This window comes from Carassius auratus, chromosome 47, assembly GCF_003368295.1.
Source record: "Carassius auratus strain Wakin chromosome 47, ASM336829v1, whole genome shotgun sequence".
NCBI classification, from domain to species: Eukaryota; Metazoa; Chordata; class Actinopteri; order Cypriniformes; family Cyprinidae; genus Carassius; species Carassius auratus.
Window position 1 is genome coordinate 14,036,718 of NC_039289.1, and position 13,806 is coordinate 14,050,523.

Genomic DNA, 13,806 nt, shown 5'->3' on the forward strand with positions numbered 1-13,806 from the left:
TCACAAATGATCAGTATGTGATCAAAAGTTCAAGTTGCAAAAGAGGGAGTGAGAACCACAAATGACCTTTGTTCTGAGAGAAGACTATAAACAGAAGGGCATCGAATTGTTTTACAGAGCTGTCAAGTGCTGCTGCAACAACACATTGCCATGGCCACAAAACAGACCCTTCTGATTATTGGAATATTTATTTTAGCAGGATTTGATGGATGTCTCTCCATTACCCCTGGTAAGTGCTATTCCACAGTAAGCAATTATTCTTTTTCTCCCCAAACAAAGAGAATGAAACAATGTTTCTTTTCTGAAATCAATTTGAAGAAAAGGAGCAGAAGGCAGACTTTTGGTATGTTAAGGGTAAAGATGCTCTTCGTACATCCCTCTCCATGAAGCCCAACCCGCACCGTGCTAAAAATCTCATTCTCTTCCTCGGAGATGGTGAGTTCAATAGAAAATTTTTATCTTGTTTTTTGTATTGTCCTATTTTATAATCCATCATGTATATAATCTTGCACCCTGCACAATTTTAGCCACAAATTAGCATTCTAGGCATTTCTAGATTTGAGGATTTGGTCCAAATTTATTTGCCATTACAAACAATCTTAAATAAATAAAATTGATGAAGTTCTTGCAGTGTCTGATTTTTGGATTGCAGTTCTGCGATGTTCACATTAAGAACGATAACAATAACGATAAATATAAAGCTAACTGTACTGGCATCCAGACTAACAATCATATGTGTGCATGCCACAATTATGTTGTCTGCAACTCTAAAAACTCAAGCTCTTTTAAGTCAGGTGGAGTCTGATAGGCTGTCAATGTTTTTATCATTCGTCATCTGGAATAAAAATACATTTTCAGAGTGATTCCAACAATAGTTTTTATTGAGCTACAACTATTAAAAATTGTGCTCCATAACTGGAAATAAAATTATTAGATTCATTATAATTCATTTACACTCACTAAAAAGGGAAAAAAAACTGTTATAACACTGTTATAAAGGTGACACATTGTTATTACATATTACACTAGTGATCAAAGTCCTAATAAACATATCACAAACAGATTAGATTAGATAATCAGATCGTTTGCTGAAGGATTGTTAATTAGTAACTAAATTAGTCAAACTAATATATTGACTTATCAAACTTAATAGATAATACCAAAAGGATACTGTATTTGATACAGATAAAATTTATAATATTACTGCATGGACTAAGATCACCAATAAATCATAAATTATTCATGCAATTAGTTATATGTGGAAACAATAAAAAGGTGATTTCAACATTTTATCTCACAACTCTGACTTTTATTCTCACAACTGTGAGTCTGTTTAGATTTGCATGATATAAACTCACAGTTCTGACTTTTGTCTGATGATTTTGTGATATAAGTTCACAATTATTAGTTATAAATTCACAATTCAGTTTTTTGTTTCTCATAAAATGTGCGAGTTTATATCTCCCAATTCCGACTTTATTATTATTATTATTATTATTATTATTATTATTTGCAATTCTGACTTCTATCTCACAGTTCTGACTTTAACTCAGAATTGCATGATATAAATGACCAATTCTGACATTTTGTTCAGATTTACTTGATATAAACTCACAATTGCCTGTAACAAAAGTCAGAACTGTAATATGTAAGCTTTCAGTTCTGAGAAATAAAGCTGCAACTGTGAGATATTAACTCACAATTGTGACTTTTTTGTTTGTGAGTTTCTATCTTGCTATTATGACTTTATAACATGCAGTTTATATGATGCAATTCTCAGAAAGAAAAAAAGTCAGAATTGCGAGATTTTTTCTTTTTTATTATTATTTTTTTTTATTCACTGACAGAAACGTGCTTCCGTAGCAACCTCAAGGACATATTGATAAAAAAAATTATGAACAAATATGTGTCTTGTGTGCCTTAAAGTTGTGAAATGTGTTCTTTTCGAAATGCAATAAGGCATGGGAATCAGCACTGTGACCGCAGCAAGAATTCTGAAAGGACAGATGGAAGGGAAGACCGGAGAGGAGAGCATCCTAGCCATGGACATGTTCCCTTATCTCGCTCTCTCCAAGGTGCAGAAAACTCACTGGCCTGTTGATAATCGACTGACAGATCTGAATACTCCACCCCAAAATGAAAATGTTGTCATTAATCACCAACCCCCATGTCGTTCCAAACCCGTAAATGTTTAGTTTGTGTCTGGAACACAGTTTAAGATATTCTGGATGAATTTAAGATATTTTGGAGGCTTGTGACTGTCCCACAGACTGACAAATAAAATACACTGTCAAGGTCCAGAAAAAGATGAAAAGCCTCTCAGAATAGTCCCTCTGCCATCAGTGGTTCAACATTAACATTATGAAGCGACAAGAATGCTTTGTGTACAAGAAGAAAACAAAAATAACGACTTTATTCAACAATTTGTCTCTCTCCACATCACGCAGGCAGCGTACGCTCTTCTGTATCAGATGTGCCACAAGGATACACTGTTTTCTTTCAAATCAAAGCATAACTACACATAGAAAACGTATCTTTGTGGCACGGCTGACACAGAAGAGCGTACGCTGCCTTGCGTGATGTGGAGAGAGACAAACTGTTGAATAAAGTCGTTATTTTTGTTTTCTTCTCATACAAAACGTATTCTCATCGCTTCGTAACGTTACGGTTGACCTTGACAGAGAAATTTACTTGGCAGTCAATGGGACAGTCACAAACCTCCCGGTTTTCATCCAAAATATGTTAAATTGTGTTCCGATGATGAAGGAAGCTTTTACTGGTTTGGAAGGACATGGTGGTAAACGATTGATAACAAAGTTTTTTTATATTTTGGGGTGGAGTATCCCTTTAATAATAACACTGTGCTTGTTTCTGTTCCTGTGTAGACCTACAATGTGGATCAGCAGATGCCTGACAGCGCAGCAACAGCCACTGCTTATCTGTGTGGTGTGAAGGCAAACTATGGCACTCTGGGCCTCAGTGCAGCTGCCCGCCGCAAAGACTGCAGCTCCGTTACAGGCAATGAGGTCAAATCAATTCTGCATCAGGCAAAGATGGCAGGTAATGGCAAGGAAGACTAAATACCAGGACAGTCGCATATAACGCATTTCACTTGATATGTCAAATGTAATCTGCATGTAAAGATGATTTCAGTTGGTGAACTGGTGGGTACACATGAAATACATATCTATTTGAGTAAAAAACTAACTTGTGACTATATCTCACAACTCATCATTTCAACTTCAATTCTCATAATTCTTACAACAGTGACTTTATTTCTTCATATTTTACAATGTTACTTTATATCGCAATTGTTTAATCATGACTATTTCTCATCATTACAATTTTGACTTTATTTCTTGCCATCACGACATCGCATTTATAACTTATTTATAACTAATTTATAACTCGCATTTATGATGTTTCACACAATCTGAACCTTATGTTGTTTTTTCCGCTTTTTTCATGCAGTTGTGAACTTTGTATCATCATTTCTTTATTTCTAATAACGACTTTGAACTAGTGACTCATTTTCAAACCGTTTGGACATCACTACCCTTTGTACTTTCATTTATATCCTTTAATGGGTTGAGGCTGATCTAATCTGTGACAATGCTACACTGTTGAAGGCAGTATAAGTTATGTAATTACCTTGGACTGGCTTTATATATTTCAGGGAAGTCTGTTGGCGTAGTGAGCACGGCACGTGTCCAGCATGCATCACCTGCCGCCAGTTACTCCCACACCCCTGAAAGAGAATGGTACAGCGATAAAGAGCTGCCCTCTGAAGCCGTCGCAGGCGGATGCAAGGACATTGCGTACCAACTCGTCTATAATACCGACATAAACGTAAGATCCTAAACTGGTAAACTTCGCACAGCATTGCACTATAGATAATAAGTTGCTGACTACAGTCTCGCTTGTGAAATCCCTCTGTCATTTTATTGCAGGTTATTTTAGGTGGTGGCAGGCAGTACATGTTTCCCAAGGAAGTGTCTGATCCTGAATATCCCACATTTTTTGGGAGCCGACAGGACAACAAAAACCTTGTTGACGAGTGGTTAAAAACCAGAGATGTAAGGCAAACATCTACTAAAAATGAAAATTCGGTCATCATTTGTTCATCCTCATGAAGTTACAAAACTAAATTCTGGAACACAAAAGGAGACGTTTAGAAGAATGTCCTGGTTGCTCTCTTCCATTCATTGGAACCAGGAATTATTTATTAAAAATCCAAGTCAATATTTATGCATATCTTGCACCATTTGCAAATCTCAATCATGCATGTACTCAGTTTGTCACAAGAGCCAACCTCGAGTCATGATTGGTGTGACACTTTAATGCATGACTCGAGCTATCCGTTCCCATTCATTCCATTGGCAGTTTTGGTTGGTGCACATATTGGCTAACATCTCCATTTGTGTTCTGTGGAAGAAAGAAAGCCTCTAGAACAACATAAGGATGAGTCAGTTTTGGACCAGCTATACCTAACACCGAACAACCATTTTTTTTTCTTTAGAATGCCAAATATGTGTGGAATAAAAAAGATTTTGATGCTGTCCAAGAGCACAAAACTGATTACTTGATGGGTAAGGCTGCCTCCTCCTACATTTTAATGTAGTTATTCTCAATGTGCTCTAATGCTGTTGTTTTAATTGTTGCGCTCAGGGCTTTTTGAGCCAAAGGACACCAGGTATGAGCTGGAACGCGATCCTTCAATGGACCCATCGTTGACAGAGATGGTGGAAAAAGCCATCAAGATTCTTAGCAGAAACCCGAAAGGATTCTACCTCTTTGTTGAAGATAAGCTGATTATGTCTTGTTTCCATTGTGTAGCCCATACGATGTGTCGAGTGTACTTATGTTTGTGTGTTCTCTGTCCTGTAAGTGGGCGAATAGATCATGGGCATCACGCAGGGCAGGCCAAGTACGCTTTGACGGAGGCTGTGGAGTTTGACAGGGCCATTGCGCGGGCGGCTGAGCTGACGAGTGAACTCGACACCTTGTCCGTGGTCACTGCTGACCATTCCCATGTGTTTTCATTCGGTGGCTACTCTTACAGGGGCAATCCTGTGCTAGGTACGGTCTGAAATTCGGTCAGCATTTACTCAAACTCTTGTAATTTTAAACTTGTAAGACTTTCCCAAGAATATATTTAAAAAAAAAGTCTTGTTTAAACAATGAAAGCCGATTAGGATGAAATGTTTTGATGTTTTGAATGTTTCTGACTTTCGCTGTGTTGACGAAAACATGAAACATTCTTCAAAATATCTCTCATTGTGTTCTTCAGAAGAAAGAAAAGTCGTACTGGTTTGCAACAACATGATGGGGTTTTGAATGAGCCATTATTTCCGCTTAGGCTTCGAAATATTTGCCCAGTAGAAATACGTGTTTCTCAGCAAGAACAGATTTGATGGTATTAGGTGATTAAGAATGACTTGTTTACCTTTTCGTCTTTAGGAGTTTCTTATTCAATAGGCGAGGATGGTAAGAAATTTACTACTGCACTTTACGGGAACGGTCCAGGATACCAGATTGCGAATGGAACTCGTCCTGACGTGAATGCGGAGACCTCAGGTAAGTTTATGAGTTTAATTGTCATTCCCTCAGGTGCAGAAGAGCATTTTTAAGTGCATGGCACGAGCTCTGTGTTTTGGCAATACAGACGCCCCATCTTGTGTCCATGCGTGTTACTGCAAGAAAATCTAATAAAACTCTTTTCTCTCGCATTAAAAGAATATAGCTAATTAGCTGTATATTCATGGCACTTTTTATATTTCTGAAACTCCTTAAATGAGAAAATATTTTTAATCTCTAAAGTCAGAGTTTGTTACAATGACAATGAGATTTTTGTGTGTGTGTGTGTATTATTATTTGAATCATTAAAGCTGAATTAATTAAACACTGTATAATGTAATTGATTCCTGTTCTTCGCAGGCAGTGATGAATATCTTCAGCAGGCTGCTGTACCTCTAGATTCAGAGACTCATGGTTCAGAGGATGTGGCTATTTTCGCCAAAGGCCCGATGGCGCACCTCTTCCACGGAGTCCAAGAGCAAAGCTACATTCCTCACGCTATGGCTTACGCTGCCTGTATTGAGCCCTACACTGACTGTCTGCTAGAAGACTACGGCGTTTGCACTCGGTTCAGCCTCATGGTTCTCATGCTGAGCTTGCTGTCCTCGCTCACATTCCTGATATAATGTGACTAAAGTGGGTGGGGGGTGTAATTTACATTTGCATCCCAATTAATTTGCTCATTTAACGGCAACATTTAGATAACCAACGGAAGAGCAGGATAACTTCTGCATTGGATCTGAGTTTGCAATTAATGTTGGTTATGATATAATTTAAATCCTCTGTGAGGATATGAATAATTGGTGGAAAAGGGTTGATTAATGTATGCCAATAAAATCTACAAATCCAAGAAGCTGTGCTAACCTTTACATTGTACTCACATTTCTTTAGTGGCCCTAAAAACACAGAACACATGGCAATGTAAATGTATTTTATATCTAAGAAATAAATGCATTTAGTCTAGTGTGGGCTAAATTTATATTTAAAATATTTTCCTTCAAAATGCTGACTATTATGAATATTGTGGATATTTGGGAATAGTGTGATCAACTGGTGTCATCTTCAGGTAAAAGACAATAAGTAGCTTAGTTTAAAACATATCAACTGTGCTATTGTTTCAAATGAGTAAGTCGTGTAAATGCCTTAAATGTATGGTGAAATGTGATTATTTTAAACAGATTTTTTTTGTACATGGAAGATGAATTACCTTGTAAGTTAATACTTGAGACCGAAAAACATTCAAAGAATAAACCTCATTCCACCTTCATCCATCCTGTACTTCATGGCTACTTTTAAAACAAATCTGTTGAATTAATTAATTCATTTAAATTAAAATACATTTTAATTTAAAGGAAACTTAAAGGGATAGTTCACCCAAATATTCAAATTAGTGCATGATGTACTTGTAGCTGATGTTCCTCTTTCAGATGAATTCAATCGCAGTTATATTAAAATATCCTGGCTCTTCCAATCTGTATAATGGCAGAGAATGGTGACCCTGTTTATAAAGCCTAAAAAACTACATCCATCCATCATAAAACTACTCCACACAGCTCCAGGGTGTTAATAAAGGCCTTCTGAAGCGAAAGAATGCGATAGTGTTAGAAAAATATAGATTAAAAAAATATATATATATATATATATATTGAACCGTTCGTTGGACTAATTAATTATATTTGAAAAAAAAAAAGTGAAATATAATGATATGCGTTCAACAAGGTACCCCAATAACCCAAACGACGTAACAGGCAACGCCCCTGACACCCCCGAAGAAGAAAAAAACACCAACTTATATGTTTATGTTAGGCTACTCAGTCAGGCGCTCGCTCACTCAGTACGCGCTGAAGGCTCGTTGCAAAATAGCCAATGCGTTTAACAGACTAGAAATGCAAGATCCTCCGATAACCAACAGGTCTGGTGTTTGGGTGCACTTTGGATTCCCTTTAAGCTATAATGGTGATGGCAAGAGAGTGGTGGATAAAAAAACAACGGTATGTCGCATCTGCTACATGACAATAGGGTACACCAGCGGGAATACAAAAAAAAAAAAAAACACCAGCGGGAATACTTGAAACATGTCAACTCATTAAGCCGACATCACCTTAGTGTGTCAGTATCTGGGCAAAGATGAAAAAAAGGAGAAACATACATGCAACAAACTATCCCCGCAGCATTTAGACCGACATTTCCAACTGACTCAAACAGGGCAAAAGACATCACCGCCGCGATCGGTAGGCTTCATTTACGTTACATTTACGTTATAGCCGCGGATATGAGACCTTACTATTTACCATTCGTTCTATCATCACCATTATAGCTTACAGGGAATCTAAAGTGCACCCAAACACCAGACCTGTTGGTTATTGGAGGATCTTCTTTTTCTGGTCTGTTAAATGCATTAGACATTTTGCAACGAGCCTTCAGCGTGTGCTGAGTGAGCAAGAGCCGTTCACATATTGCGCCTAAAAACGCGTGGAAAACGCTAGGTGCGTCTTTCTCCTCCTTTCCAAAGCGCTTGGGCAGAAGCACCCCTGAGGCGTCTGCCTTTGCTAAGCAACCATGACGTGCTCTCTCCATGAAGACAAAATTGCAATCCATATACAGCTATGATCAGCTGTTCCTTCATCTTGGCTGAGCTTTCAACGTTGTTACGGGAAAGGATGAAGCTGATTGGTTGGTTCTTGTCACATGACCCGCGGTGCGCTTGCGGCATTCTGAAAAGTTGAGATGTTTTTACATTTTGCTGTATCTAAAACGTACCAAACCGAACCGTGACATCAGTGTATCGTATCGAACCGAACCGTGAATTTTGTGAACCGTTACACCCCTAATATATATATATATATATATATATATATATATATATATATATATATATGAACTGTAATCTCCAGCTTCTGATCGCTCAAAGCAGGCACGTTCATGACAAGGCGTTCGAACATATGACATGGATGTAGCAGAAGGTGCAATGTAAGAAATATGTAGTCTCGCGAGAGTAAGCCCAGGGGAGAAGAGTGTAGTCAATTTAGTTTACAGCACACAGAAACCATGTAAAGAAGAACTATACCTTTAAAGTGGACATAAAACAATTTCTGCCAGTCTCATTTTAATCTTGAGTAACTAGAGTAGTATTGCATCCTTCATATCTCAGAAGAGTCTTTTGTATTATCAGATTTATAAAAGACAGATACTTTTTACGCTTCTCTCATAAACAGCTGAGCTTCTGGAGGCGTGTCATGGGCGGAGCTAAATAATCTTCTGGAAGAAGTGCCCATACAAGGAAATCCGCCCTTTATGATGTCATACATGGTCAAAAAAAATAAAAGGTTCTGAAGCTTATGAGCCAAGATGGCGGCGAAATTGGAGGAGGTGTTTTTAAGTTTCGTCACGAAAGTTTGAAGTTGGATGATATTAAAACCAACTTAGCTTAAATATTTTAAATAGATAAACACATAAACAAGATTTTTAATGAATTTCTCATTTCGAGCCAAATTTATGGGCTGGACCTTCAGTTGCTACTGAGAATGCAGTAATGCACAAAATTTGGCCACAGTTTGCGAACTTTCTGGCAAATACGACAAAATGTTACAGATTTTTTTTTTCCTCCAAAGCACTCTGAAAGTTTGCCTTGGACCGTACATCACTGAATTAACTGCTCACCACGAGACATTGAAAGTCGTGTCTGCTGGGATTCAAGATCTTAAACAGATGAAAACAACATTAAAAGAAGAAGCGGTACAGTTGGTGGACACTGAAGCTGTATGGGGTACAAGAAAAGGATGGAGAAGACGTCTGTGGTGTTGTGATCAGTATCCTGGGCCATGCGGTACCCTGCATCGGTGACAGGATGGAGGAAGCAGTGGATATCGCCCATCATCTCGGCCCACAGAAAAAGGATGGTACATGCAGATCTATAATTATCTTGTTTGCTTTTCATCGTTACATAGACACTGTCTGGCAAGCTGCCATTTCTGTGGGACAGCAAGCTGCGACTCAAACAGGCCTGATCCCCAGAAGACGGGTGGCAAGAGAAGAATTTGGCCCCTGGTCTAGAAAGCCAGAGATGAAGGGAAAGGCTTCTTTCTTTTCCCTTATTCCTCTGTCTTTTTCTCTAATAGATAGAAAGAGATTTGACTATGTGCAGGATGTACATGAATTCTTCAGTTCTCCCTGTATTTAGATCCATACAGTTTCTTCAGTGATTGGTGCATACTTTATTCCTTTTTTTTTTTTTGTCTTTCTTTATTTGTCATGGATTTCAAGTTCAGTTCACTTTCTGTTATGTCTTTGAATGTTAGAAGTATGTGTGATATGATAAAGAGGAAAGCTATTATTATTATTATTGTTTTATTTTTTTGTGAGTTGGATGTTAAATTCTGGAAGAATCAATGGGCAATTTCATTTATTGTAGCCAAGGTTCTAATCATTCTGCTGGGGTTTCAATTCTTCTGCACAAATTTAAGGGGCATATTCCTGAGGTAATAACTTCTAGTGAAGGCATGTCTTGCTTTATGTCACTAAAGCAAGACAACTCTATCTTTATTATCTGCAACTTATATGGTTGTAATTATCTTTCTGCCAACACAATATTATTTTCTCAGTAATTTGACAGAAATGCATAATAAATACTCAGGATCTTTCTCATCAATGAATGTTTAGATGACACACTGGGCAGATTTCCTCCTAGAAGCAATGGAGCTCTCCACACTAATTCTAATAATGTTTTATCAATATGTTCTTCTCTCTCCCTCACAGATCCTTTTTTTTTCATCCGACACACAGGACTTCACTTGGTACAATAGTAAAATCTCCTTAAGATTTTGAATTTATTGTTTTTTATTTTCTTCTTCAGCTATTTGTTAAAGACGTATCTCATTCGTTTGCCCCCCTCTCTAATCATAAACCACTTTTACTCTCCTTTCCGAGACGCCTACAAATCTCTCCCTCGCCCACTTTTTGGCAAATCGGATCACTCTTCCATTCTGCTGCTACCTGCTTATAGGCAGAAACTGAAACGGGAAGCACTGGCCCTCAGGAAAATTCAATGCTGGTTGGACCAATCAGACGCTTTACTACAGGACTGTTTTGATCACGTGGACTGGGACATGTTCCAGGCAGCGTCTGATGACGACATAGAGGCGTACTCAGAAACTGTAACGTGTTTCATCAGGAAGTGTGCCCACAAAAACAATCAGCATCTACCCAAACCAAAAACCGTGGATTTATAATGATGTTCGAGCAGCCTTGTCAGCGCGGACATCCCTTTTTAAATCCGGGAATGCTGATGATCGCAAACAAGCCAGTTACGATCTAAGAAAATCCATCACAGCCGCAAAAAGACAATAAAAAAAAAAAGCTGAAGATCAATTCAACACCAATGATGCAAGAAGCATGTGGCAGGGCATCAACAACATCACACCCTAACCCTAACCCTAACCCCACCCACACAGAGAGCGCTCCCGCAGCTGCTGCAGAAGATGTGAGTGCACTCACAGTCTCTGTCTCAGATGTAACCCGATCCTTCCGACGGGTAAATATCCATAAGGCTGTGGGTCCCGATGGCATCCCAGGCCGTGTGCGCTGACCAAGTGCATTCCAACTAGCCCGGAGTTTCACAGACATTTTCAACCTCTCCCTCTGTCTGTCTGTGGTTCCCTCGTGCTTCAAAAAAATCTACCTTTGTGCCCATACCAAAGAAAAATTAAATCACATGCTTAAATGACTGGAGGCACGTTGCTCTTACACCGATCTACAGCAAGTGTTTTGAGAGATTCGTCAGAGACTACATCTGCTCTGTGCTGCCTGCCTCACTAACACCATATTAGCTGCCACACTTGTTGCGAAGTGCCAGACTCTGGGACTAAACAGATCTCTGTGCACCTGGATCCTGGACTTCCTGACAGGCAGAAGTCAGGTGGTCAGATTGGGCAACAATACTTTATCCCCGCTGACCTTCAACACTGGTGCTCCTCAGGGCTGTGTCCTCAGCCCACTCCTGTACTCCCTGTACGCACATGACTGTACAGCCACACACAGCTCCAACGTCATCGTCAAATTTGCTGATGACACAACGGTGATAAGCCTGAACATCGAAAATGATGAGACGGCCTACAGAGAGGAGGTGAGCACCCTAACTAAATGGTGTCAGGAGAACCATCTCTCACTCACCATCGACAAGACCAAGGAGCAGGTGGTGGATTTCAGGAGACAGAGAAGAGAACACACACCCATCACCATCGACAGGACACCTGTGGAGCGGGTAAGCAGCTTCAAGTTCTTCTGCGTTAACATCAGTGAGGATCTCACCTGGTCTACACACACTGATGCAGTGCTGAAGAAGGCACACCAGCGCCTCTTCTTCCTGAGACGGCTGAGGAAGTTTGGAATGAGCCCCAGCATCCTCAGAACATTCTACACTTGCACTATAGAGAGCATCCTAACGGTCTGCATCACTGCATGGTTCGGAAACAGCCCCGCTGACAATCGTAAAGCTCTGAAAAGTGTCGTGCGAACTGCAAGCCTCCCTCCAGGACTTCTACACCAGGCGGTGCATAAGGAAAGTCCGGAGGATCATCAGTGACTCCAGCCACCCGTCCCACATACTGCTCTCTCTGTTGCCCTCAGGAAGATGTCTCCGCAGCATCTGATCCCGCACTAGCAGACTAGGGATAGCTTTTTCCCTCAGGCTATCAGACTAATGAACAGTCAGAACTAATACACCCTACAGCATACTCCTACAATATGGTATGCCACACACTGCACTTTAACTCCAACAGTTCAACACTGGACTATACATACACACTCTATTTAATACAATACCCTACCCTTTACCGCTGGATATCACCAGGGCACATGCATGACATTTCTGTATCCAGTTCAAGTACACTCTGTTGCACCTTAGCATATTTTTATGCTTGTATATGTTTACATAATGTAGAACGTGTACATTCTGTGTTTAGTGTATGTTTAGTGCTAACTGTATGTATGTACATACTGCGTATAATGTGTAGTGTTAACTGTAAGTATGTCTAATAGTAAACTGTGTGTACTGAGTATATATATGTGCATATTGCACATTTTCACCTGTTGAAGTCTGTATGGTTATATGTTAATTGTTTCTGCAATTTCTGGAGCGAGCTCAAAAGAATTTCACTCACCAAGGCACATGTGCATCTTTAATTTAAATCTAGCGGATGCAGCCCAACACCAGGATGTGGGGGAGCGAGTGCCGCCATTTCTCTGGACCAGTAGTCATGCTGACGGCTCCTGCTCCAAGAGATGCCAACAGAGTTACTAACATCACCTGTACAGATATGGCTGGCAGGCTGTATCGTGCACTGTGACCTGGCCGCGGGGGCTCCAGAAGTGGAGGAGAAAATCAATGGCCACCCGTTTCCAGCTCTACTCAGGCACTGCCATCAGCCTTGTTCAGTCCCGCATCCTCGAACCCTGTGGAGAAACCAAAGCTTCCCTCCCGATCACTTGTTTTGCACGGAGACAGGCGATATGTAATGGCCCGGAAAGAGAGAATATATCGGCTGGCCCTGGATCTTGGCCGATGGAAGTGGGAGTAATGAAAGGACCTACCGGTCCCTGTCCTTCTCGGGCGGAGTTGGCATTACAACCGAGCCGCACAGCCTCGAGAATTCCAGCCTGGAGACCGAGTGATGGTCCTTGTCCCCAATGCAGGCTGCAAATTCCTGAGCAGCTGGCAAGGCAGTCTTTTGTTCATTATCTGGCTCGGCTCGGTGTTCATCTTCAGTTCTCTCTTCACAGCAGTTCAGTCAGTGTACTGTTTGAGTACATGAATTACTCATGGATATTGGTTTGTTTGAACTCAGAGGGAGTGTCAGCCACATTAAAAAAGTTAACAGCTTAAGTCATTTGTGGATTAATGCGTATTAGAGATGTGAACCGTTTAAAACAATTCAGTTCGATTTGGTGAACTGAATGATTCGTTCGCGAACCGGATATCCAGACTGCTTTGATTTGAACTCTCTCTCACAACAGACACGGAAGAGAAGACAATGCTGAATAAAGTCGGCGTTTTTGCTATTTTTGGACCAAAATGTATTTTCGATGCTTCAAAATATTCTAACGGACCCTCTGACGTCACATGGACTACTTTGATGATGTTTTTCTTACCTTTCTGGACATGGACAGTAGACCGTACACACAGCTTCAATGGAGGGACTGAGAGCTCTCGGACTAAATTAAAATATCTTAAAC

General features: G+C 40.0%; 1 protein-coding gene across 1 annotated transcript; it reads left to right on the forward strand.

The window, feature by feature from the left end:
* The first annotated feature begins 115 nt into the window (after positions 1–115).
* LOC113065182 (alkaline phosphatase-like) lies at positions 116–6,843 on the forward strand. The gene is made up of 11 exons (XM_026236431.1): positions 116–229; positions 319–435; positions 1,960–2,075; positions 2,886–3,060; positions 3,677–3,849; positions 3,951–4,076; positions 4,520–4,589; positions 4,669–4,803; positions 4,888–5,079; positions 5,461–5,577; positions 5,938–6,843. The coding sequence occupies exons 1-11, from the start codon at positions 151–153 to the stop codon at positions 6,201–6,203; spliced, it is 1,566 nt and encodes a 521-aa protein (XP_026092216.1). The 5' UTR covers positions 116–150; the 3' UTR covers positions 6,204–6,843.
* Positions 6,844–13,806: the final 6,963 nt, after the last annotated feature.

What these genes read in the sequence shown, in the direction of transcription:
- LOC113065182 (XM_026236431.1), top strand. Translation starts at nt 151, where the DNA reads ATGGCCACAAAACAGACCCTTCTGATTATTGGAATATTTATTTTAGCA. An exon ending in TCTATAATACCGACATAAAC is followed by an intron (nt 3,850 to 3,950) that starts GTAAGATCCTAA and finishes ATTTTATTGCAG; the next exon opens with GTTATTTTAGGTGGTGGCAG. An exon ending in CAAAACTGATTACTTGATGG is followed by an intron (nt 4,590 to 4,668) that starts GTAAGGCTGCCT and finishes TGTTGCGCTCAG; the next exon opens with GGCTTTTTGAGCCAAAGGAC.